The 23,775-nt window shown below is 51.4% G+C and overlaps 1 protein-coding gene across 13 annotated transcripts in view; it reads right to left on the reverse strand.

Moving 5' to 3' along the window:
- Efcab6 (EF-hand calcium binding domain 6) overlaps nucleotides 1–23,775 on the reverse strand; it is a 224,086-nt gene that overhangs the window by 22,199 nt on the left and 178,112 nt on the right. For all 13 annotated transcript variants that reach the window (XM_045151826.1, XM_045151827.1, XM_045151824.1 and 10 more), the window contains 2 exons: nucleotides 21,701–21,902; nucleotides 14,332–14,523 (listed from right to left, as the gene is read on the reverse strand). In XM_045151826.1, coding sequence (XP_045007761.1) covers nucleotides 14,332–14,523; nucleotides 21,701–21,902 — 394 coding nt within the window. The remainder of the gene's footprint in view (nucleotides 1–14,331; nucleotides 14,524–21,700; nucleotides 21,903–23,775) is intronic.

The following is a 23,775-nucleotide window of genomic DNA, read 5'->3' on the forward strand; positions in this document are numbered from 1 at the left end:
GACAGTCGAGAAGGGACACAGTTCTGCCAGGTGGCAGTCCTTCTAGACACACGGACATGGAGGTCAAGGCAGCTACAGAACTGGTAACAAGCATCTCTCACATTCTGTCTTGACTGTTGGTCTGTAGCCTGACATGTCTGTCCATGGGCTGTCCGGGCCACTGTGATGGTGATACCTCACACTTTTGCTGGGCTAGGGCAGAGAGGAGAGGCAAGACTAGAGTGTCCAAAGAGAAGCAAGCCCCGTGGCCTAGGAACCAGAGGGCGTAGAAGTGAGGTCAACCGACCACAGTGGGCACAGCGGATTGCACACATACATAGTACTGTACGGCTCTCAGGGCAGAGCTGGGTTCCGGCTCATTGCTGCCTTTCTGCAGAGCTGCTCAGCCACTGCCAGCCTTGCTGAGGGCCCGCAGGCGCCAGGGAAGAACAGATGGCTCTTGGTCTGGCACTTTTGTGTCCCTGGCACTGCTCCTGTGATTGTCCCATGTGAAGGCAGGAGCTTCTGCTTTTGAGATGACTAGGAGAAACGGCTGTCTTACAGAAGTAGCACTATGTTCAGATGCAAACGCCTCCCAAAGCTGACCACTGCACACTGGGGACATGGGGTAGCACAGAAGGAAGAGGAGAGCTGCCAGAGACCACTGCACACTGAGGACATGGGGTAGCACAGGAGGAAGAGGAGAGCCGCTGGAGACCACTGCACACTGAGGACATGGGGTCAGCATAGGAGGAGGAGGAGAGCCGCTGGATACCACTGCACACTGGGGACATGGGGTAGCACAGGAGGAAGAGGAGAGCCGCCGGAGACCAGTGCACACTGAGGACATGGGGTCAGCATAGGAGGAAGAGGAGAGCCGCTGGATACCACTGCACACTGGGGACATGGGGTCAGCACTGGAGGAAGAGGTGAGCCGCTGGATACCACTGCACACTGGGGACATGGGGTCAGCACAGGAGGAAGAGGAGAGCCACTGGAGACCACTGCACACTGGGGACATGGGGTCAGCACTGGAGGAAGAGGAGAGCCACTGGAGACCACTGCACACTGGGGACATGGGGTCAGCACTGGAGGAAGAGGAGAGCCACTGGAGACCACTGCACACTGGGGACATGGGGTCAGCACTGGAGGAAGAGGTGAGCCGCTGGATACCACTGCACACTGGGGACATGGGGTCAGCACAGGAGGAAGAGGAGAGCCGCTGGATACCACTGCACACTGGGGACATGGGGTCAGCACAGGAGGAAGAGGTGAGCCGCTGGATACCACTGCACACTGGGGACATGGGGTCAGCACAGGAGGAAGAGGAGAGCCGCTGGATACCACTGCACACTGGGGACATGGGGTCAGCACAGGAGGAAGAGGAGATCCACTGGAGACCACTGCACACTGGGGACTTGGGGTCATCACAGGAGGAAGAGGAGAGCCACTGGAGACCAGTGCACACTGGGGACATGGGGTCCTCACAGGAGGAAGAGGAGAGCCGCTGGATACCACTGCACACTGGGGACATGGGGTCCTCACAGGAGGAAGAGGAGAGCCACTGGATACCACTGCACACTGGGGACATGGGGTCCTCACAGGAGGAAGAGGAGAGCCGCTGGAGACCACTGCACACTGGGGACATGGGGTCAGCACAGGAGGAAGAGGAGAGCCACTGGAGACCACTGCACACTGGGGACATGGGGTCAGCACTGGAGGAAGAGGAGAGCCGCTGGAGACTACTGCACACTGGGGACATGGGGTCAGCACAGGAGGAAGAGGAGAGCCACTGGAGACCAGTGCACACTGGGGACATGGGGTCAGCACAGGAGGAAGAGGAGAGCCACTGGAGACCACTGCACACTGGGGACATGGGGTCAGCACAGGAGGAAGAGGAGAGCCACTGGAGACCACTGCACACTGGGGACATGGGGTCAGCACTGGAGGAAGAGGAGAGCCACTGGAGACCACTGCACACTGGGGACATGGGGTCAGCACTGGAGGAAGAGGTGAGCCGCTGGAGACCACTGCACACTGGGGACATGGGGTCAGCACAGGAGGAAGAGGAGAGCCGCTGGATACCACTGCACACTGGGGACATGGGGTCAGCACTGGAGGAAGAGGAGAGCCACTGGAGACCACTGCACACTGGGGACATGGGGTCAGCACAGGAGGAAGAGGAGAGACACTGGAGACCAGTGCACACTGGGGACATGGGGTCCTCACAGGAGGAAGAGGAGAGCCACTGGAGACCACTGCACACTGGGGACATGGGGTCAGCACTGGAGGAAGAGGAGAGCCACTGGAGACCACTGCACACTGGGGACATGGGGTCAGCACTGGAGGAAGAGGAGAGCCACTGGAGACCACTGCACACTGGGGACATGGGGTCAGCACAGGAGGGGCCGAGGCCCAGGGTGCTCTTCGAGAAGAAGTTGTCACCCAAGTGCCCCTGGCTGTCCGCAGCTGGCGGTGCCGAGCATTGTGCTGAGAGGTAGCAAGAGCCTTCGGAGCTGGGAGGCTGTGTGCAGGCCCGATGGGAGGCTGAGTAAGGAATTTGAAAGGGTTTTCCCCTCGTGATGAAAGCTACTCGTTCACATGACCTTGTTCTCTACGAGCCTCCTTAGTCTATGAGCCTTTGTGGTCTGTTCCACAGCCATAGTTGATGGTACAGTTCTCAATTTCTACTTAGTGAGCAATAAAATGGGATGAGCTTAAAATACAAACAAATGGCTTTTTTTTTTGTTTGTTGTTTTGAGGTAGGGTCTCGATCTAGCTTAGGCTGACCTGGAATTCACTACATAGTCTTAGGTGGGCTTGACCTCATGCTGATCCTGCTACCTCTGCCTCTGGAGTGCTGGGATTAAAGGCGTGTACCACCACGCCTGCCCCAAGCAGCTTTTTTATGCACATGTGCACACGCGGTATGTGTGCTTATGTGCCTGAGTTCACATGGAGGCCAGAGGACAATGTGGCCCGTCTGTTGCTTCTCTCAGGCACCACCCACATTTCTGAGGCAGCGGCCCACATCAACTTAAGTTCACCAAGTCCTCTACACTGGCTGGCCAGCAAGTTCCTGCGATTGCTTGCCTCTGCCTCCCCAGTGCTGGGCGTACAAGCCCACAGCACCACACCAGACGTTACACGCGTGCTGTGCACTGCACCCACACCCTTGTGCTGGCCCCGCAGCACTGACCAACTGAGCCATCTCCCCAGCCTAGGCTAGTTTTGACCATCAATGTTCCTTCCACAGAAGGGCACCTGGTGGCTTGCTTGTGGGTCACCAAAATAGCAGTTACCTGCCCAAGAGCAGTAGGTTAAGGAAAGGTGACTTAGCAAGGTCCATTCCTGCTGCCAGGCTTGTAAATACACTAGCATATGAACTTATCTCCTGTGGTGACTGTAGCCAGGCCACCCAGCTGCTCGCGCCGACAGTCAGCTCTGCTCTCCAGACATGGGGAGTCAGTTACATGGCTTGGCGATGATCCCTCACAGGAGAAAATGCTAAGACTTCAAACATAATACAAACTCAGCAGGTAGCAAAAAAATTCTAATTAGAAATGTTCAGCAAAGAATTCCTGTACTTTCCTTTAAAGAATGGTATAATTAGTTCTAAGAATTGAAAAATTGCTTCATTTGATCAAATATTTTGATTAGCAAAGAAATTAATTGTACTGTATCTTCATTTGTATTTACAGTGAATAAATGAATGCTAAAAATAACAACAGCAGCACAACTGCCTGTCAAGGGGAAAAAAGCAAAAAGGAGAGAACATTTAAGAACCCAGATGCAAATAAAGGGGCACTTTGGGCAGCGGGGGTGGGGGGAGCTCAAGAGGTGGGGGAGGCAGTTGGGGCGAGGGGAGGCGGCACTTGTCGGGGTGGGAGGCCATCGGCAGGCAGGGCCGGCAGGATCCAGCACACTGAGCACGGGGGTGGCCCCACCACAACTCCGGTGCTCTTCTGAGTTTCCCGGGCATGGCTGCCATTGTGGTTGGCATAAACGCCCCCACAGGCTCACGTGTTTGAGCTCTTGCTCCCCAGCTGGAGGTGCTGTTTGGGGCTGAGTGTTCGTTCCTTAGGAGGTGGCGCCCAGCTGGAGGAAGTGGGCTGCTGCTGACTGGCCCTGCTCTGTCTCTGCTTCCTGATCCTCGCAGGCGACAAGTGGCTGCCACTGGGGAGCCACAGCGGCCACGCCTGCCCCGCCGCGGTGGACTGTACCCCCAACTGTGAGGCAAAATAAATCCTCCCCCAAGCTGCTTTTTGTGAAGTCTTTGGCGATGGAGGTGAGAACAGCGGGTTCCAGAAGCTCTCTGTGGCGGTGTGAGTGAAGGCAGCCCCATGCTTGCTGAGGCTGGCCCGGCAGGATTGGTGCCTGCTTCATGGTGGGCCACTGCACAGGGCACGAGCTGCCACCACCACAAGATGTGGGCTGGGCCATGTCCTCCCACCATCCCGAGAAGCAGGAGAGCTCTGTGCTTTACAGACAGAGCCACAGAGTGAGCTCCAAGACGTGGGACACATCATGGCCCCCAGGCTCCGTCTTCCAGTGACAGAAGCCAAGGCGCTCCCACTCCAAAGCCAAGTGTTCAGGCCGCCACACCACACAGGAGGTCAGAAGAGCCTCCTTGGCACAGAAAGCCGGAACTCATGAACACTAACTAATGGGTTGGAAGCCAGGCCGGTGAGTGAGAGACCAAGACCTCTTCCCCAGAGAAAGATGTCCAGGGATGCCCGCAGGAAGGCAAGTGAGAAAGAGCCCACCAGGCCGGCCCTGTGCCTTTCTCACAGTGCCCCAACAGTGCCTGAAGTATGCCACTTCTCCATCTTGGGGCTCTGCAGTCTGTAAAGAGGCCCCACTTCAAATACCCACCTGAGCTGCTTCTCAACCCGCCCCCCTTCTGGACCCTGGCTCATCAGAAGGCTGCTCCTCCCGCGGTCTCCCCCTCCCCGCCCCCTCCTCCGCCAGCTCTCCAGGCCCCTCTAGCACGCGTTTGGCCTTTACAAAGAATCTGTCCAAACATCTGCAGACATTCGACTCCCCAATCCTTTAGTAGTGTGAAATTGTCATAACATGCAGAGAAACCAAAGGGAAACATTGCAGACACCTCTGTGACCCTTTAATGATTCAATAAACTCAGGGGTGAAGTCATTTATGAGACTGTTAATAAATTTTCCCACCCAAGTAAATTCAACACCAATTAATCATGTCATTACTAAGCATTAAATACGCACTCACTGAAGTAGGGTAGAATGAAAATAATAAAGAACGCAAACGTTTGGGGTTTGTTCCACTTGGGACCCTGTGAAGATCTTTCCACTTTAGCTGGCTTCATCTGAGTAACGATCCTCTTGGGTGGACAGTGAAACAGCCCTCGCTTTGCAGAAGCTGATGGCCTTGTGTCCATGGAGGCTAATGACGACGAGAGAGATCCAGCCCAGCCTCAGGAGTGCAGGCTTGTGGAACGCTCGGGGGACTCCAGATAGGGCGGCGTGTCTCCAGTGCAGTGCTGCACGGCTGCCCAGGCCTTTCCCGGGCGGTGCGGGAGAACTCAGCCGGTACCTGCCACTGGAGACATGTCTGCAGTGGGGCCATGAAGGTACACAGATCTGTCTTCCCGTCTAGGCACATAGGACATTTGCGTATGAGAGCAGGAAACCCTGTGACGCAATCATTTGTCCAGAAACAAAGCGTGGGAACCCTTGTCTCCAGACCTTGCTGGCTGGGCTCCTGTCAGACTTGCCTTCTGCTAGAAACAGTGGTGTGTGAAGGGATTATCTCCAGAGGGTAAACGGGAGCTGGGACCACCCTCCACATGGTCACATAGAAGCAAGACTGGTGTGGCCACCTCCCCATTTCTGGTGAGCTAAGATGATGTCATGATGTCCTCAACTGTCCCCAGGGTTAAGCTGCATCAAGGCAGGGCAGGAGTAGAGGAGCCGCAGTGTGGTGACAGCCTCCTGCTTGTAGAGATGTGGCACTCTGAGTGTGTGTCGCCCAATGATGTAGGTGTGAAAATTAACCTTGGAACTTGGATCCAGAGTCTCGCCGGAAGGAGTCACTGGGGCGGCTCTGGATTCCAGCCCCAGGCGTAGAGAGCACTCTGGGCTGTGGGGAGGGCCTTGTTCGCTGCCGGCTCACGCTGCTGCTTTCCTGCATTTGCAGGCTGCGGCTGGTGTCTCTGCTCTCCTCCTGGCCCTGTAAACTCGACATGGATCCCTTCCTCCCATAAGCTGCCCGATTTGGAAATTCATTCCAGCAGAGCAAAGCTGTCTACTGTGCAAGTTTTCTAAGCTACAAGGATACGGTGCGCCATGCAGATTGTGCCCTGTAGCAGACTTACTCTGTGGTGCTGCTGTCTCCACCACGGATGCGGCCGCGTGCGGCACTGTGATGTCTCCACCACGGACGCGGCCGCGTGGGACACTGTGATGTCTCCACCACGGATGCAGCCGCGTGGGACACTGTGATGTCTCCACCACGGATGCGGCCGCGTGCGGCACTGTGATGTCTACATCATGGATGCGGCCGTGTGGGGCACTGGGCTGTGCTGGGCCAGCATCCATGCTCAGAGGAGGCAGATGCCACCTGTACCAAGGTGCCGGAGTTCTCTTACTAGCAGAGCCACCATCTCCCCACCTCTGAGGCCCGAGCAGGGAAGCTAATACATGCTGTGTCCATCTGGCTTCCACTTGACTGTCATTCCATACCAATGGGCCTGCCTGGGCAGGTGGCATCCAAGGCTGTGATCGTGAGCCAACCCCCCTTTTGTGAGACAGCCATCTCATGTAGCTCAGGCTGGCCTCAAAACCACAGTGTAGCTGGAGATGACCTTGAACTACTGATCCTCCTGCCCCTACCTCACAGGCGATAGGATTATAAGCATAGGCTACATCACTATGTAAGCCAATTATTTTTTTACACAGGCACATCCAGGTTGGCCCAAATTTCTCACTCACAACGTGTCACACCTTTAATGTTCTACAGGACACCAGCAATAAAAGTTTCAGTGCAAGTGCCCAGTGAGTGACATCCAGAGGAAATGTTTCCACTCCTACCACAAGGCTGCATGAGGACCTCGCTGTGTCGTTACCCAGAGTAGGAGTCCACCGCAGGGGTGACAGCCTTGCAAGAGCCTCTTCGGTTCCCAGTCATCTTAGAGCCCCTTCCTGAAAGGAAGCCTCCCCCATCCTCACCGCATTCATGAAAGTGTATGTGCATCGTTATGAGTGCCATAAAAAGACACATAAATTAAATAACACTCATATAACAAGGCAACTAATATGACTATAGTATTCATAAAAGATTACAGATATTTTGATATGCTTTATAGTCTCGCTAGCTGAAAACAATGTTCTTAATTCTCTTTTGGAAGGAAAATCATCTTGAGTTATTTAACATGGGAGTGAATGACTTTAAAGATTTTATATATGTGTCTATATATATATATGTATATATTTATATAATAAACATAAAATAAGGCATGTTCTCATTGGCTATGTTTGATAGGATGTGACAAAATAATTATTCTGCATTAGATAAGCATGCATATTGTTAAAAATTCCATTATTTCCATGGCCATAAAGTGGGACGATTTCACATGGGTTTCTGCTATGTGTCTTAAATATCCATTTCTTCTCTGAGCTTTATTTTTATATTCACAGAAGATCCTGAATTGCCCTTTAAGATTTAAAAGAAATGCTGAGTAGGGGAGATTTTCTAAAAGCAAGGCAATATGCTATCTTTCTCACAGCACACTTAGAGTGCTTTCCTGGAGGGGAGAAGGGGCCTGGCTGAGAGGGACAGTGGACATGGCATTCACATAGTTTGTGGGAGCCCCAGTGTTTCTCATCCTTCTTTGAGGTGTGGTGGGTTTTGGGTGGCAAAGGACACTGTGGTCACCTAAACTCATGGTCTCATAGGCCTCTGTGGCACAGAACTGGCTCTCACTTGTGTGTGCCATGCATAGAAATGGCCAGCAGGCTGGGTGCCCAGACCTGCTCCTATGCAGACCCTGGCCCTGGGCAGGCTCATCTGCACTGGCCAGTGACACCCTGCAGAGCACTGACTCCAGTGGTGGTTCAAAAGCTCAAAGAGCCAGTGCAGACTCGACTCGGCCAAGCCAGGACCCGGACGGGGAGGCCTCAGGCACCTGCCAGGGAAAGGGCTCTGCTTTCCACGCATACACAAAACAAAAGATAAATCGTTTTTGAGAGGAGACTTAGATGCACACTCAACATGATGAATGGCCTAAGCGAGCGTCTATCATCCTGTTCTCAGAGTCTAGCCCAAGACCTGGAGCCCACTTCCTCCTTTCCCTTTTCCAAGAATCGAGGTGGCCTGGGTGGAGAAGACCCACCTCCACGTGAGGGAGGAGCCGGCTGTCTTAATTACAGTTTGGTAATCTCTTTTTTAATTACTTGCCTCCTATGTGTCCCCTAGAGGGAAAGGAGGACTGCTATCTGTTTTAATAAGCTTAGGGATGCCTTGACGAGTCCTAGCATTCCTTGCCTCTCTGCCCTTACATGAAAAAACCCAGGATGGAGCTTCGGGAGGTTGGTAAGCTCCTCAGTTTCCTCGGTCTCACCAGTGTTCCAGCTGCCCTTGCGCCAGCTAACCATCCTGGTTCTGGAGTCACCGGTCTCAGTCAGGTCTCAGCCAGGTGCCCTGCATCCTCCGAGGCCAGTGTCAGGTCCATGATACGGATCTCCACGAACTCCGGTGGATGTGCTGGGTGGCAGTGCAGTTGTCACTGCTGCCTGGTCCCCACCGTCCCCGGCTTCTGTGCCGAGCACCTGCATCATCGGGTGGTTGGTCTTGCAGAACCCGCACAGGGTGCTGGGCAAGTGCATCCAGAGAAAAGGTGACCCCCGTGCACAGAATCAGGGAGAAAGAAGTTGGTGCAAGAGCATCAGCTGACTTGGGAAGAGCTTCAGCGACATTCGTCCCCAGTGAGTCCTGTGTGAGGACATCTGTGGCACCGAGGCAGGTCTGCAGTAACTAAAGCGTGTGAGCCTTGCCTCTTCCACGTCCTTGACTTGAAGGGGTTCTTGCTGAGGAGACCCAGAAACTTCAGCTGCTACTCAGCGAAGATGGTTTTGAGTGCCCCAAGCCACCTCGTTCCTGGTCCACCTCTGATGGTCTTTCCTGGGGACCAACCACGGGCCTTGATCTAGGCTGCGATCCAGTCACTCCCTAGATGCCTCTGGGCTTGCTCCCTCCCCTCCATGCCTCCCCTGTGTCACTGCACACTCTGCAAACTGCCATGCGACCTAGCCCTGAAGTCCAGTCTGTCTCTCGACAGCACTGCCCACCCTGGCAAGCAGGGACCCTGGTATTTGTGAGCCCATAGGAACGTGTGAGGAGAGGGCAGGGACTCCACAGTGGAAGGGCACCCAGGACGGACGCTTGTCCTCCACAGCAAGGAGGCCAGGGAGGGTAGGGCTGTCACAGGGAGAGGAGGCCAGGGCTGTCACAGGGAGAGGGTGCTGGAGAGCCCAGAGCTGGGTAAGAAGCCACTGCCTTGCCAATCATAGCAGTAAGTCAATGAAGAAGGCCTTCTTGTGATGAGACAGGAGCGGAAGGGCACCATGCCACTGAGGGGACAGAGACAAACAAGGCCATGATTTTGGCCAGCATGACAGGACCGGGGAGGCAGATCAAGCCATCTGTTTCCCAGTCTTTCCCAGTGGCTCAGCTTTTCTCCTTCACAGGCACGTGTACATTGCTCCAAATGAAGTGTTGGTTTAAACAAAGAGCTTTTAAGAGTCCACAAGATTCCTAGCAGCTCGAGTCTGCCCAGTGAGATCTGTGTGGAAGAAAGCACTTTCTCCCCAAATGTCCACACCCTTCACTTCAAGACGATCAGCTTACCTTTGGAGAATATGTAATGTACGTCATATGGACAAATGGTCATGGGCACCTGCTGCTTGCTGAGCATGGGCTCTGGACAGGGTAAGCCCTGCCCAGCCCTGACCCAGTCAGGTTTACAACCTAAGCTATGATTGATTCTGTGGTGTGAAAATGCCCATGGGAAAAAGTTAAAAGAAAAATGCCCATGGAGCTGGAGAGATGGCTAAGCAGTTAAAGTGCTTGCCCATAAAGTCTAAAGACCTGAGTTCTATTCCCCAGTACCCACGTAAAGCCAGATGCACATGGTGGCGCATGTGTCTGGAGTTTGTTTGCAGTGGCTGGAAGCCCTGGTGTGCCCATTCTCTCTCTCTCTCCTGGGCATGGTGGCACACACTTTAATCCCTGTACTTGGGAGGCTGAGGTAGAAGGATTGCTGTGAGTTTTGAGGCCAACCTGAGACTAATTCCAGGTCAGCCTGGGCTAGAGCAAGACCCTACTTAGGAAAAAAAATGTCCGTGGTGGGAACTGCTCATTAGAGGTCTTACCCAAGAAGAAGACCTCTTTCCTGGACCCTTGATTGGTGACTGCACCTGAGTGTTTCCGGGGCTACTCCAGCCATTTCTGTGGGGTGTTGTGAGCACCGGTGGCTCGCCCTTTGTTTCTTCCCCTTCCTGCCAGGCTGCCGCAGCCATCTCTGCTGGGCGCTATCAGGGCTGGCCGGGTGCTCCGCTCTGTGTCTGCTGCCTGACGCTTCCTCCTTCACCTTGCTTGCCACATGACTCACTCATTCAAACACCAAAAGTACAAACTCTGCAGCTCGTTTCCCAGATACAGCAGTGTGCTATGGACACAAATGACTTCCACAGATCTTAGTGAAAGCCATAAGAATTATCAATCTTCAATCACTTAAGACTTTAAAGATGATGATTCAATCCAATACAGAAATTTAAGATATCGTGTAAAGGACTCATTTTATAATAACAATAAAATATTTCTATCCTTTGATCTGTATTTTCTTTGTTGGATTCTTTAAAATGTGGACATTGGCGCTTGCTTCAGCAGCACATACACTAAAATGTGGACATGGATTTACGTAGGAGAATGTTCCATGCTGAATTTAAATGCTTGACTGAAAGTTACTAAGTGGAACGCTGTGTAGACATTCTACCTGATGTTTGTAAAACCAGTATATGACATGGCACCTCGTAAAATCAGTGAAAACAAGGTATCAAATTATATTACTTTCATTTTGCACAAACCAAAATGCACCAAAATAGTGAAAGTGATCTTGATGGGTATGTGTACAACGCTACCAGCTCTAAACTGGCCTCTGCCTTGCCACTCCTGCTGAGGAGGCACAGTGGCTCCATGAGATCGTGGAGCCCATCTTCCCGCCTCCCTCGCTGGGGATGGATGACAACTCACGAAACGTTCATGAAGCTCATTCAGGAGTGTATGTTCCATGGCCCCACACAGCTATGGGTGCAGTGAACGCAATCCCAAACTCACACTGTGAGGTTCTGTGTGCATGTGTGTGTGTGTGTGTGTGTGTGTGTGTGTGAGAGAGAGAGAGAGAGAGAGAGAGAGAGAGAGGGAGGGAGAGGTATGTGAGTGGGCATGACGGTGCCATAGCGTGTGTGTGGAGGCCAGAGGACACCCTTGAAATGTTGGCTCACACCCCACCTCGTTGGAGACAGGGCCTCTCTTATTCGCTGCTCCAACTCCAGACTAGCTGGCCTGCAAGCTTAGGGGGACCTCCTGTTCCTGTGTCCCATCGCTGGAGGCACAGGGGATCACATAGGGTTATATAGGCGCAGGGGATTACATGGGATTATCTAGGCATGAGGGATCACATAGGGTTATATAGGCGCAGGGGATTACATGAGATTATCTAGGCACGAGGGATCACATGGGGTTATATAGGCGCAGGGGATTACATGGGATTATCTAGGCACGAGGGATCACATAGGGTTATATAGGCGCAGGGGATTACATGGGATTATCTAGGCACGAGGGATCACATAGGGTTATATAGGCGCAGGGGATTACATGGGATTATCTAGGCACGAGGGATCACATAGGGTTATATAGGCGCAGGGGATTACATGGGATTATCTAGGCACGAGGGATCACATAGGGTTATATAGGCGCAGGGGATTACATGGGATTATCTAGGCACGAGGGATCACATAGGGTTATATAGGTGCAGGGGATTACATGGGATTATATGGGTACAGGGGAGCACAGGGGATCACATAGGGTTATATAGGCTCAGGGGATCACATGGGATTATGTAGGCACAGGGCACTACAGACGCATGTTTCACTGCCTCTGGCTTTACCTGGATGCCGGGATCCAAACTCCAGTTTCAACCTTGTTCAGCAAGAGTTTTATCCACTGGGCAATCCCCCCAGGCCTGGAGGTAGGTTTTTTGTAACTAGATCCCGTGGTTCTCAGGTGTGACCCTGGCAGCTGACAACACTGACAATGTGGCACACTGAGACACGCCTGGTAGAGCAGAGCAGGGCTCATGACGCAGTCCTGAGCTTGTTCTTGTCACCACGATGTCACTGTGGGGTCTATGTGACTGCTTCCCTTTGTTTATCTCCCTGCATTCTCCAAAGTTTCCACAGTGGCTATGGATCTCTCAGAGGCACAAAAACACACCGTGAGGCTGGCCACAGATAAGGAAAAGCATCCCATCAGGTCTGTGTAACTCACGGTGTCCGAGGCCTGGAGCCTGTGGTCGAGGTGGCTGACCGTGCCCAAGGGTCTGCCTCAACGATCCGGGTGGTAGAGACTCATGTGGCTGACACGGGAGGGCTGGAAGCACTGGAGGGAGTGCCCACTGGCAATGTGGTGGTCTGAGAAGGCACAGGTGGCAGCTGGCACAACAGCAACCCCCATGCTGAGTAGAGGTGTGGGGGGACTGAAACACACCCCAGGGGAGGTGCACACAGGCAGGGGTGTGTGTGTGTGGAGGCTGAGCGCACCCCAGGGGACGGGCACAGAGGCAGGTGCTCTGCTTAATGGGGAGGAAACGGAGAACAATGTACGCATTAACAACAGGAGAGTGGGAACTGAACACAAGCTCTTTCAAAAGGATAGATATTTCCGTTTGTACATTTTTATAGAAGCTGCCGTGAACAAACTAAAGACCATGTGAACCTGGGTGAGAGCGGCTCTGGACGCTCATGCCCTGAGTCCCGGCAAGCAGGAGGCCGGAGCAGGAGGACCGCCAAGAATTCAAGGCTGCCTGGACCACAGAGTGAGACGCTGCCTCGAAGAGGAGCAAAACAAAAGCGAACAAGAAAAACACACAGCTGAATTTGAAATACATAATATTCAGCAAGAAAAACGAGTGGGGCAGACAACAGTCAGCATAACACCATTGGTTTACAGCTTAAAGCATGTAACATAGTAGGTCGCTGGGAAATACTCAGTTAACTGGCAAAGATGGAAACAAATCCTCCAGGGAGCTGTATTTAGGACCCTGGAAGCCAGGCCTTGCACTGCAGGAACCAGCCCCGTGTTCACATACTGCCACACAGAAACACCCGGCCAGGCCGCTGGCAGCCAGCGCAGAGGCAGCTAACAGGCCTGTGCGAGCCCTTTGTGGATTCACTAGAAACAGCACTGTAACTAGTTCTCCACAGTTGTATTCTTCCCTCTGTGGTGGTTGGAGCCAGGTATCCCCCATAAACTCATGTGTCCTGGATCCCCAGCTGGTGGCAGTTTGGGATGGGCTTATGTTATAGTCAGCCTCCCTTGCCAGCGTTGGGCACACTCTCCTGCAGCTGTTTGTCCAGCTGATGTTGGCCAGGAGGTGGTGTCCACCCTCTGCTCATGGCGCAGTTTGCCCCGCCATCATGAGGCTTCCCCTCGAGTCTGTAAACCAGAATAAACCCCTTCCTTCTACCAGCTACTTTTGGTTGGGTGCTTGCGGCAGCAACTCGAAGGTAAACTGCATCACCCCCTTCGGTGAAGACGGGGACTGTGGCAGCTGTGTGTCCCACACCCTCTGTGCGAGGCTCTTTAAGGGCTGGTGGCCACTCACTGAAGGTAGGCTGGAATCTTCTGCTCATGTCCAGGTGAGAATGTACCAGAGAATAAGTGGTGTGTGCAGCCACCGTGAGTCTTCAGGGACAATGAGGAGAAGGGCCCTGAGGATGTCGGGGCGGCCCTTCCTGTAAGAAGCCCCCCCTGGCTTTTCCCTCTAACTTGGGCTCCACCAACACACAGCTGGGGCCTGGCCACAATAGGCCTCACTTCTCTGTGATCTAAGCGCCTTAGAGAGCTAATGCAATCAGACAAAAGCAGGTCCCAGGCTTCTTTGAGAATAAAATAAAATACACTCCCCTTGAGTCTGTAGCCAAAATAAACCCTTCTGATGCTCTAGAATTTATATCAAATTTTCACATAATGATGTGGTTTTAATCAGCTCCACATCCTTAGCCTCTTTGCCCCAAGACCCGCTCTGCCCTGCCAACCGCTTACCTCCTCTAGGAAGGAGCTGAAGTTCTGCAGGAAGTATTTCCAGTGGATGCTGGGCCTCAGGTGAATTCCTAGTTTCCTCAAGAGATAATGGTACTGGTTATCCGTTAGTTTGTGACAAAATTCCTTGAGGACTTGCCCGAATTCTATAGGCTTTAGGAAGCCTGTGCCCTCTTTATCCAATTCAGAAAATGCCTAAAAAAAAAAAAAAAAAAAAGAAAGAAAGAAAAGAAAATATGGCAAATGTTTCTGGCAAATGAACATTTTAAACAGTATTTTCTGTTCGCATCATGTCTGCAGAAGACAAATGTGGTCTAGTGCCTTTGTCCCTGTAAATCTCAGACTGCAATCCGAGGACTAGGACAACGAAGACACGTGGTGTGAGCGCCTCTGAGTTCCAGGGGGACGGCGGCCTTGCTGGCTGCACTGCAACTTGAGAACCTGCTGGAACCTCTCTCAGGAACGCTTCTGAGCAGAGGACAGAGACTGCCTGCTGCAGGGCGTCCGCATTGTGATCTCGCTCTTTTAGGCATGGATGACTTGCGGGAGGTGGTTCACAGGGGTCCTGGGCACAGGGCAGGGGTCTCAGGCTAGCATCTGGCTTTGGAAATGTTTGGGAGGAGGCTGACAATACTCCTCCCTTCTCCCCACCAGGCTTTACATCTGGATCCTTGCCCAGAGCCTGAGGGGTCCCCACCAGGAGAGGACCCCACTGGAACAGTCTGTGCCTGAGGCAGTGGGCCCACACCTCCAATCCAATCCAGCAGTGTGGTCCTCCAACTGAGAAGGTGCAAAAAAAGTGCTATAAAAAGAACGCACATTTTTTTTCCATCTGTTGAAACAAAATCATTCATTTTTATTGCACTAGGAAATTTGTATCGAGTGGTGGATTAAGATCCCTTTTTTAAGTAAGAATTTAATGTGCCTGCACACCCCAAGCTGAACTCCCTTGTGCTTTAATTCTTGTTTCAGACTAATTAGGCATACCCCGGGGCGGGGAGGATGTGTAACTAAATTAACCTGAAATACTACAGGGCTTCCAGTTTTCATTCATGGGGAAGACAGAGGAGGCAATGGGCTGTGCCTGGCCCTCAGGTCAGGGATTTGTCTTTGAACCTGAACTGAGATGTTCATCTCAGTCCCTGACCTCTCTGAACTTCAGCTGTTCCACTGTCAGGGGGGTTTTAACTCAGTAGCTATGCAGGAGCCTCTGACTGGAAAGTACCTGGGTATAGGTAGAGGGCGGACCTCCACACACGCTGAGGACAGCTTAACATGAGCCCAGCAAACCAAGCAGGCTGTGCTAATGAGGCTGCTAGAAGGCGTGTCCCATGGGGAGAATGGCCCTGCGGGACATGGGGCCCTGAGAGGTGCCTGCAGGCATGGCTTTCTCTAGCCATAGCTGAGCCTCCCTGGGTCTGTGTGTGAACCCAGTCTGCCTAAGAGTGTTTCTCAGAGCAACATTCCAGCTCCTCGCTGAGGCCCTCGGACACCTCAGAAACATCCTGATGGTGACAAAGTTAAATTATATGGTCCTGCATTAGAAAACCAGGGCCTTTGCTTGTTCTCACAAAACAGACAAGCTATAGCACCCAGGCCTCCGTCACCTCAGGCCAGCCTCTGCAGCTGCCTGCAGACATTTTTTCTTTAGGTAACATTTAAAAACCTAAGATGTTAACTCCTCATAGAGAGGTTTAATATGCCTTCTTTGCAGGAACGAGGCCAAGTTCACTGGCATTCCACACCCCTGCCTCTCTGTCCCTCTCCCTACTAGTCCCTCCCTCTTGGACTTTGGATTCCTTCTTGTCTCTGTGGAAATATGGATTTAAGTTACACAGGCCAAGTTTAAATGTCATGCCTGGAGGCCATTATTCCTGAGCCTTTCCTTTCACCTCCCTGGCCTGCTCTGAGGGGTCTGGCATGCGGCCTTGGGGTGTCAAAATCTGAGACCAAAGCTGATCCTCTGGATAAGTAAAGGGTGACAAACACACATGCCAGTGAAAGGTCTTAGGGACCTTCCCTACTCCCCAGCTCTCCTACCCCACACTGAGTCTAGCTCAGGCTGGCCTTGAACTCTGCTCCTGCCTCACTGTCCTGAGCACTGGGATGACAGGGGTGTCACACCACACCCAGCTGAGGCTTCAATTGTTTAGACCTTCTGGATTTGGAAAAGACAGGCAGGAATTGGCCCCTTTTCACTCTTTATCTGTTCTCAGCTCCGCTTCCTACAGATGGTGGCAAATTCCTTTGTCCTGCGTGTCCATTTCTGCTCCCGTAGAGCTGAAAGTCTGACCCTATTTTGTGGGGGCTATGCTGCTAAACTCAAGGAGACAAGACTCACAGACTCTCAGCAGGGTTCAAACCCTGCCGTGGGCGGAGCTCTGGAGGTTACTGTCAGCAAGGCTGGACCATCTGGTGGCCCTCAGGATGGAAGTGTCAGAGCAAGTGTTTGGGGTGGGGACTGCACACACGGCCTTGGGGCTGTGAGTGATCTTACAGGCCACCTAGGGGCCTCTGTCCTTTCCCCCTGGGCCCTTAATCTTGTGCCAGTTGAGGCTAACATGGCCCCAAAAGTTAAAGGAGGAATGTCCTAGAGCTTGCCCTTTCAGTCTCCACTTGGATAAGGGTCAGAGAAGAATCTGGCTTCTCCTCAGCTCTTGCTGCCTAAAGGAGTTGCCTGGATCTGACTCCTTTCCTAGAAGAAGTTCCCCTTTACTGGAAGATTAAGACTCCTGGAAGAACTAGCCTGCTTCCTGTGTGTAAGGGCTGATTAGGTCCATCCTCATCCAGAACTTAGAAAAGACTTCAGTCTAGGTCTCTAGGTGGGCTTCCCCACTTCTGGAAACCCCCTCTTGCCTCCTTGGGCAAGAGGTATGCCTTCCTTCCTCCTCTTAAGCATTAGGTTCTATAATAAAATCTGTGGGGGCAGGAGAGATTGCTTAGTGGTTAAGGTGCTTGCCTGAAAAGACAAAAGAGCCAGGTTCAATTCCCCAGGACCCACATAAGGCAGATGCACAAGGGGCTACATGCATCTGGAATTTGTTTGCAGTGGGTAAGGCCCTGGAGTGCCCAATCTTTCTCTTACTATCTGCCTTTCTTTCTCTCAAATAAATAAATAAAAATATTTTAAATCTGTGAACTTCCCCTCTGGTCTATGGATTTTAGTTCTTTGAATTCACAAGACAAGAACCTGGAGACCACCGGGTCAGTGAGAGCTTTGCATGACCACTGAGTGTTGGGGGCCTTAGCTCCTGGATTACTGTCTCCCCAAGAGCTGAGAGAAGGCTCCAGTGATATCAAAGACACATCAACATTCCCCTATCATATTGTGTATTTGGCTAGGAAATAAGGGGATGTTTTCTTGCTTCCTGCCTTCTTCATGGCAGGAAGTAAGATCTGTTCTGTCCCCCAATTCTCTCTTCTCAGCAACTTTCTTCTGCTTGGGAACTAGGTACACTTGAAATTTGGTAGATACAAGATGGGGGAAACTTCTACAAAAGATATGTATTAAGCTCTGTTTTCTCCTTCTGCCCACTTGTAAAGCCAATAGCAAAACTTGTGCTCTGTGGACTACTGATTGGGTTTTATTTTATTTTAATTTATTTATTTGGCAGGGGGTGGGAGAGAAAGAGAAGGGGTGTGCCAGGGCCTCCAGCCACTGCAAATGAACTCCAGTTGTGTGTGCCACCTTGTGCATCTGGCTAATGTGGGTCCTGGGAAATAGAACCTGGGTCCTTTGGCTTTGAAGACAAGTGCCTTAACCACTAAGCCATCCCCCAAGTCCCATTGATTGGGTTTTAGAGACACTTGCTAGTGACTGCTATCTTTCTGATGTTTTCTGTTCTGCCATTTTGTTTTAGAAGGAATAGGACATTTCAACTGTTTTGGTTTCTTTTTAAAATATTTATTTGAGAGAGTGAGAGAGAAGGAGGGAGAGAGGGAACATACCAGGACTTCTTGGCCACTGCAAATAAACAGATTATGCACCACTTTGTGCATCCAGCTTTACATGGGTGCTAGGGAATTGCACCTGGGCCATCAGGCTTTGCAAGCAAGCATCTTTAACCACGGAGCAATGTCTCTAGCTCCACTTTTTGTTTCGGCATTACATGAGGTAAATTACAGTAATGCAGCCTGACAGATTTCAATGGGGAATTCACCCTGAGTCTATCTTTAAAAATATATTTTATTTATTTGAGAGGAGAGAGAGCGAGAGAAAGCAATAAAGAGAGGGATTGGCATTCCAAGGACTCCTGCTACTGCAAATGAACTCCAGATGCATGTGCCACTTTGTGCACCTGGCTTTATGTGGGTACTGGGGCATCAAACCCAGACCAGCAGGATTTGCAAGCAAGGGCCTATAACTACTGAGCCATTTCCCACAACTCCCTGAGTGCTTCCTGCTTGCATTCTGGATTTTTATTTGTTTGTTTGCAAGTATTGCGTTAGGCTGAGACACACTTTGAAACCAAATGTGTGAATGTGAGGATGCAACGCTGGAAAAGGTCACTGAGTCACGGTATTATCCAGAGTCACACTGTAAGGAATTATCCAAAGACTTGACTAGGGTCATGTGTGTAAGGGACTAAATCTACAGACTCTGGGTTTGTCTAGGGTCACGTGTGTAAGGACTAAATTCACAGACTCTAGGTTTGCCTGGGGTCACGTTTATAAGGGCAAAATCCACAGACTCTGGGTTTTTCTAAGGTTTATAAGGACAAAATCCACAGACTCTGGGTTTGTTAGGGTCACGTGTATAAGAACTAAATCCACAGAGTCTAGGTTTGTTAGGGTCACATGTATAAGAACTAAATCCACAGACTCTAGGTTTGTTAGGGTCACATGTATAAGAACTAAATCCACAGACTCTGGGTTTGTTAGGGTCACGTGTGTAAAGGACTAAATCCACAGACTCTGGGTTTATTAGGGTCACATGTGTAAGGACTAAATCCACAGACTCTGGGTTTGTCTAGGGTCATGTGCGTAAGAAGATGAATTCAGAGGCTCCAGGCTTCCCTAGAAGTATGATCTAGGAAGTGCTATGTGCTTGGGCTTCTCTCTGGTCTAAAGTGCTATGTCACCTGCACGCTCTTGTACCACATGTGCTGACCTGTGTCTGGGCAGGTGGCATGATCCTGAGTCCCTCAGGGTGTGCTTTTCTAACTCGATTAATGTGCTATACAAGGTTATGAAGACTTTAAATCAGGGTCAACATATGGAGGTCTTAACTCTGGCTCTCTTGCTTTTTCTGTATCACTGTATGGTAATGATATTAATAAAATGTCATATGCTGTTTGAAACTGGATCTTCACTGGATTCTAGGGGTGCCCCTCAGTCTCAGAACCCAAAGCAGTTTAGGGGATCATCGGAGTCACAGGATCCGGCTGGGTGTGACGGCTCACACCTTCAACCCGGGCACTAAGAGGCAGCGGCACAAGGCTCCGAAGCCGGCGGCCAGCCTGACGCCACTCTAATTCCTGCGGCTGCAAAATTAACTTTGGGAACACTTCTCATGATTGTTTAAAAACAAAGATGCCAGGACTTTATTCTGCTTCAGCTTCTTTTTAACAAAACCATTGCCAGGAGTTGTAAATTCACTGGTGAGAGTTATCTCCATGGCTGTTGTCAAGTTTAACCTTTACTTACAATCCTTGTACTTGCTCAAGACTGCTTTCCTCCTTCAGAGTGCCTAATAACCATGTGTAGAAACCATAGCCAATAATTAGAGGCACTGGCGCTTTTAAAAGGGTGGCTGGTGTTAGGGTCCTTGCTCGCAGGCCAAGCAGGCCCCTGGAGATGACAGGACCCTTCTAGAGGGCCTACCACCCTAGTAAGTCAGGTGCCTATCTTTCGATCAGGGAAGACCTGGAGTCCCAGAGATTAGACGCCAGTCAAGGTACAATCTGCAAAAGTAGTCAGAAGAGGAGGGAAAACCCTTAGCGCTTCCAAGGGAAGCCACGTGGCCAGCCCAGCCCTGACTCAGCCCAGGAAGCGGCATGAATGCGGAGAGCCATGGAGCTCCTCCACGTCCCTGAGTCTTTCCTGCTTGTCTTAGGCACTGAGCAGAAAAGTACACCCAGAGAGTAAGGCATATCCTAAAAGATTTGGGCAACACAGCATGGCAGTTTCCCTTCCCAATTCTAAAGGTCAGAAGAGGGCTGGAAAGATGGCTTAGCGGTTAAGTGCTTGCCTGTGACGCCTAAGGACCCCAGTTCAAGGCTCAATTCCCCAGGACCCACGTTAGCCAGATGCACAAGGGGGCGCATGTGTCTGGAGTTCGTTTGCAGGGGCTGGAAGCCCTGGCGCGCCCATTCTTTCTCTCTCTGCCTCTTTCTCTCTCTCTGTTTGTTGCTCTCAAATAAATAAATAAAATAAACAAAAAAAAATTGAAAGGTCAGAAGAGAGGCAACCGTATACGACAGTGTGACTTGAGGTTGCTCGTGGCTACTCAGAATGGCCTCTGTGCCATTATCCAAGTCAAACGCTGTGTGTGTATTCCTGGTGATTCTGCCAGTGTTCCATCTGCTTTACAAAATCCACAAAGACAGATTCAGATCATGTCGGACGCTTCCTTGTCATTTGGCAAATAGCTTTAGAAATGGGTTTTTGGATCTTCACGGTGAAAGAGTCATGCCTATCATTTCTGGAAATAGTAACTAACTTTTGGGCTTTGTGTGCCCAGCTACTGGTTTAGCTTTATCTCCTCTCACTTATGGTCAGCCCACACCGAGATGGTCTTGTGACAACCCATCTACCCGCACTCTCTCCTCTAAAGCTTTGGAAGTTTTGTGTGACTGTGACAGTCTGGCACTCGAACTCCTGAGTTACAGACCAGCCAAGGGCCAAGAAAGGCTCTTACAATTCTCTAAGACACCTCATTGGCAAGAACACCAACTGCTTATCAATCTCACCTGCATGGGCACCTGCTGTATCCACCCCCACAAACATGTAGACTCCCTGTTTTTCTTTCTTCCCTCCCTCCCTCCCTCCCTCCCTCCCCCCCCCCTCCCTCCCTCCCTCCCTCCCTCCCTCCCTCCTTTCTTTCTTTCTTTCTTTCTTTCTTTCTTTCTTTCTTTCTTTCTTTCTTTCTTGAGGCAGGGTCTCACTCTGGCCCAGGCTGATCTGGAAATAACTATGTACTCTCAGGGTGGCCTTGAACTCATGGTGATCCTCCTACCTCTGCCTTCGGAGTGCTGGGATTAAAGGTGTGCACCACCACGTCAGGCCCATGCAGACTCTTTACAGAGAAGAATGGATGCATATTTGCTTAAATAAATATGGCAGCTTCCTTAATTCGATTCCCAAGCAGACTGGAGGGGGTGGGTGGGGTCCTGCAGGAAGGGTGGGGCTGGGAGTGGGCCCTTTGCCATACCTCAGACAGAGGCTGCTGGGAGGCATTGACAACCCCCTGCACACTCTTCACCAGCTCCTCCAGGTTCAGCGTGGAGAAGTTGGTTGGAGCGTCTTCTTCTCTGTCTCCTGCCTGAGCTCTACGTGGCTTGCTGTAGTTCTCCAGAGCTTTCAAGAAGTCCAGGTGATTGACGTAATTGTTCTCATGCACAAAGACTCCCCAGCTTCCGGCAAAAGAAAACAATGTATTCATTGAGAAAGCGTGTTGCTTCTTTATTCAACAAACAGTTGTGGGGAGGATGCTGGTGCCTGCTCTGGTTTTTGTTTGTGAATGTATGCAGGTGTGCATGTTCACATGTGTGTGGGTGCACATGTGTGTGTAGACCACAGGTTAACATCAGGTGTCTTCTGTGATCTCTCTCCAGCTTTACTGAGGCAGGGTCTCCCACGTGAGTCCAGAGCTCCTTGGTTCAGCTAGTCTAGCTATGGGCCTTGTCCCAGGAAGACCCTGTCCTGCCTCCCAGTCCTGGGATTACAGGTGAGCTCTCTCACCTGCCTCCATTCATGTAGGTGCCGGGGACCTGGACTCAGGTTTTGTGCAGGGTCAGCACTTTACCCATGCGGCCACCTCCTCAGCCCCTAGCTCTGCTTCTAAAGGTGCTCACGTGAACACCGTCCACAGGGAACAAGGCGAGGGCTGCCAGAGGGGCAGGTGGTCCGTCCCGAGGACCTGAGACTGGACAGCTGAGCAGCAAGCTTGCTTGGAGCTTTGGAGAGCACGAGGCAGAAGAGCCACCTGCCCGGAGATGCTGCTCAGGCCTCAGGGCAGACAAAGCGCGCTGGCACAGACGGGGTTATTGGAGTAGTCCTGCGTGGGGAGCGGAGCCTGAGGGCCAGACAGCAGCACGTGAGCAGAACCCTGGGCAGCAAAGTCCCGTGATGGTCAAGCCTTAACTACACTGAGGTCAAGGTGTGGTGCCCACCAGAGGCAATGGCTAGGACAGGAGAACTGAGGTGGATGCACACTAAATTCTCTTCCAAGCATGGCTGAAATGAGGTTGTCAAGCCAAAGCCTCTCCAAAGAAATCTAAGCCAAACCCAATCGAGCTCAACTTTCCTCAATAGAAATACCATCTCAGCACCTCCCTCCACAAGGACATCGTGCAGCAACTGAGGTCCCCTCCCAACCCCACGCCTTCAGCCCCGACAGGGAAGCAGTTACCTCTAAATTCTGAAAGAATAAACCAGACTAACTCCAAGTGTTCTCGAAGAATGAATGGCATATTATTAAAGATGTAAAGTCACTCAAATGAAGGTGTCCTGGCCTTCCAAGTTCCTGTTTCCATATAGATTCTTGGGGCGCTGTTGGCCGCTGAGTGCCTAGGCTTTCTGTGAGGCAGATGGGGCGTCAGTGGGGTGTAGGGACGGTAGGACATTGGTGAACGGATGAGAGATGTTTCCAGTGGCTTCTAAAGCAGGCCAGCCAAGAGCCTCACTTGGCAAGTCACAGCTGCAGAGCGCCCCGCCCGCCCGTGGGCTCTGCTCACGTGCCTGAGACTCAAGGAAACAGACAATCACGCTGCCTCATCAGCAGGAGGAGCTGCCAGCCCTGTGCTACTGGGAGATGGAGCCACAAACCAAATGCAAATGCTAACCTCCTCAGTGGGATTTAGAAAAGCCTATTTTGGGTCTGGAAAAGACTAATCTACATCTAATTACCATAGCCGAGATGCTTGTCATCAAGGTCTTTGAACAGAAACAAGCGGCCCAGCAATGGATCCTTATTGAGGTTTCAACATGCAAAAAAAGTTGATCACCCCCATTGAAAGGTGGGGTGCAGACATTCCAAGGCCTTTGTGGTCATTGATAAAAGCAATGAGCCTAACTCTACTTTAACAAGGCTCGTAGAATCAGCTAATTATTTATCTGCTACGACTGCCCCACAATTTCCTCACTGAATGCACACGAGTCCTCATTCGGCTGGAAATAGATTCTGTGAGAAGAGACTGAGAAAGAAGGCAGAAGCGCCTGAAGATGAAATGGCCCTCCCTTTCTCTACATACATAACACACACACACACACACACACACACACACA

The sequence above is a fragment of the Jaculus jaculus genome, chromosome 6 (genome assembly GCF_020740685.1).
Source record: "Jaculus jaculus isolate mJacJac1 chromosome 6, mJacJac1.mat.Y.cur, whole genome shotgun sequence".
NCBI lineage: Eukaryota > Metazoa > Chordata > Mammalia > Rodentia > Dipodidae > Jaculus > Jaculus jaculus.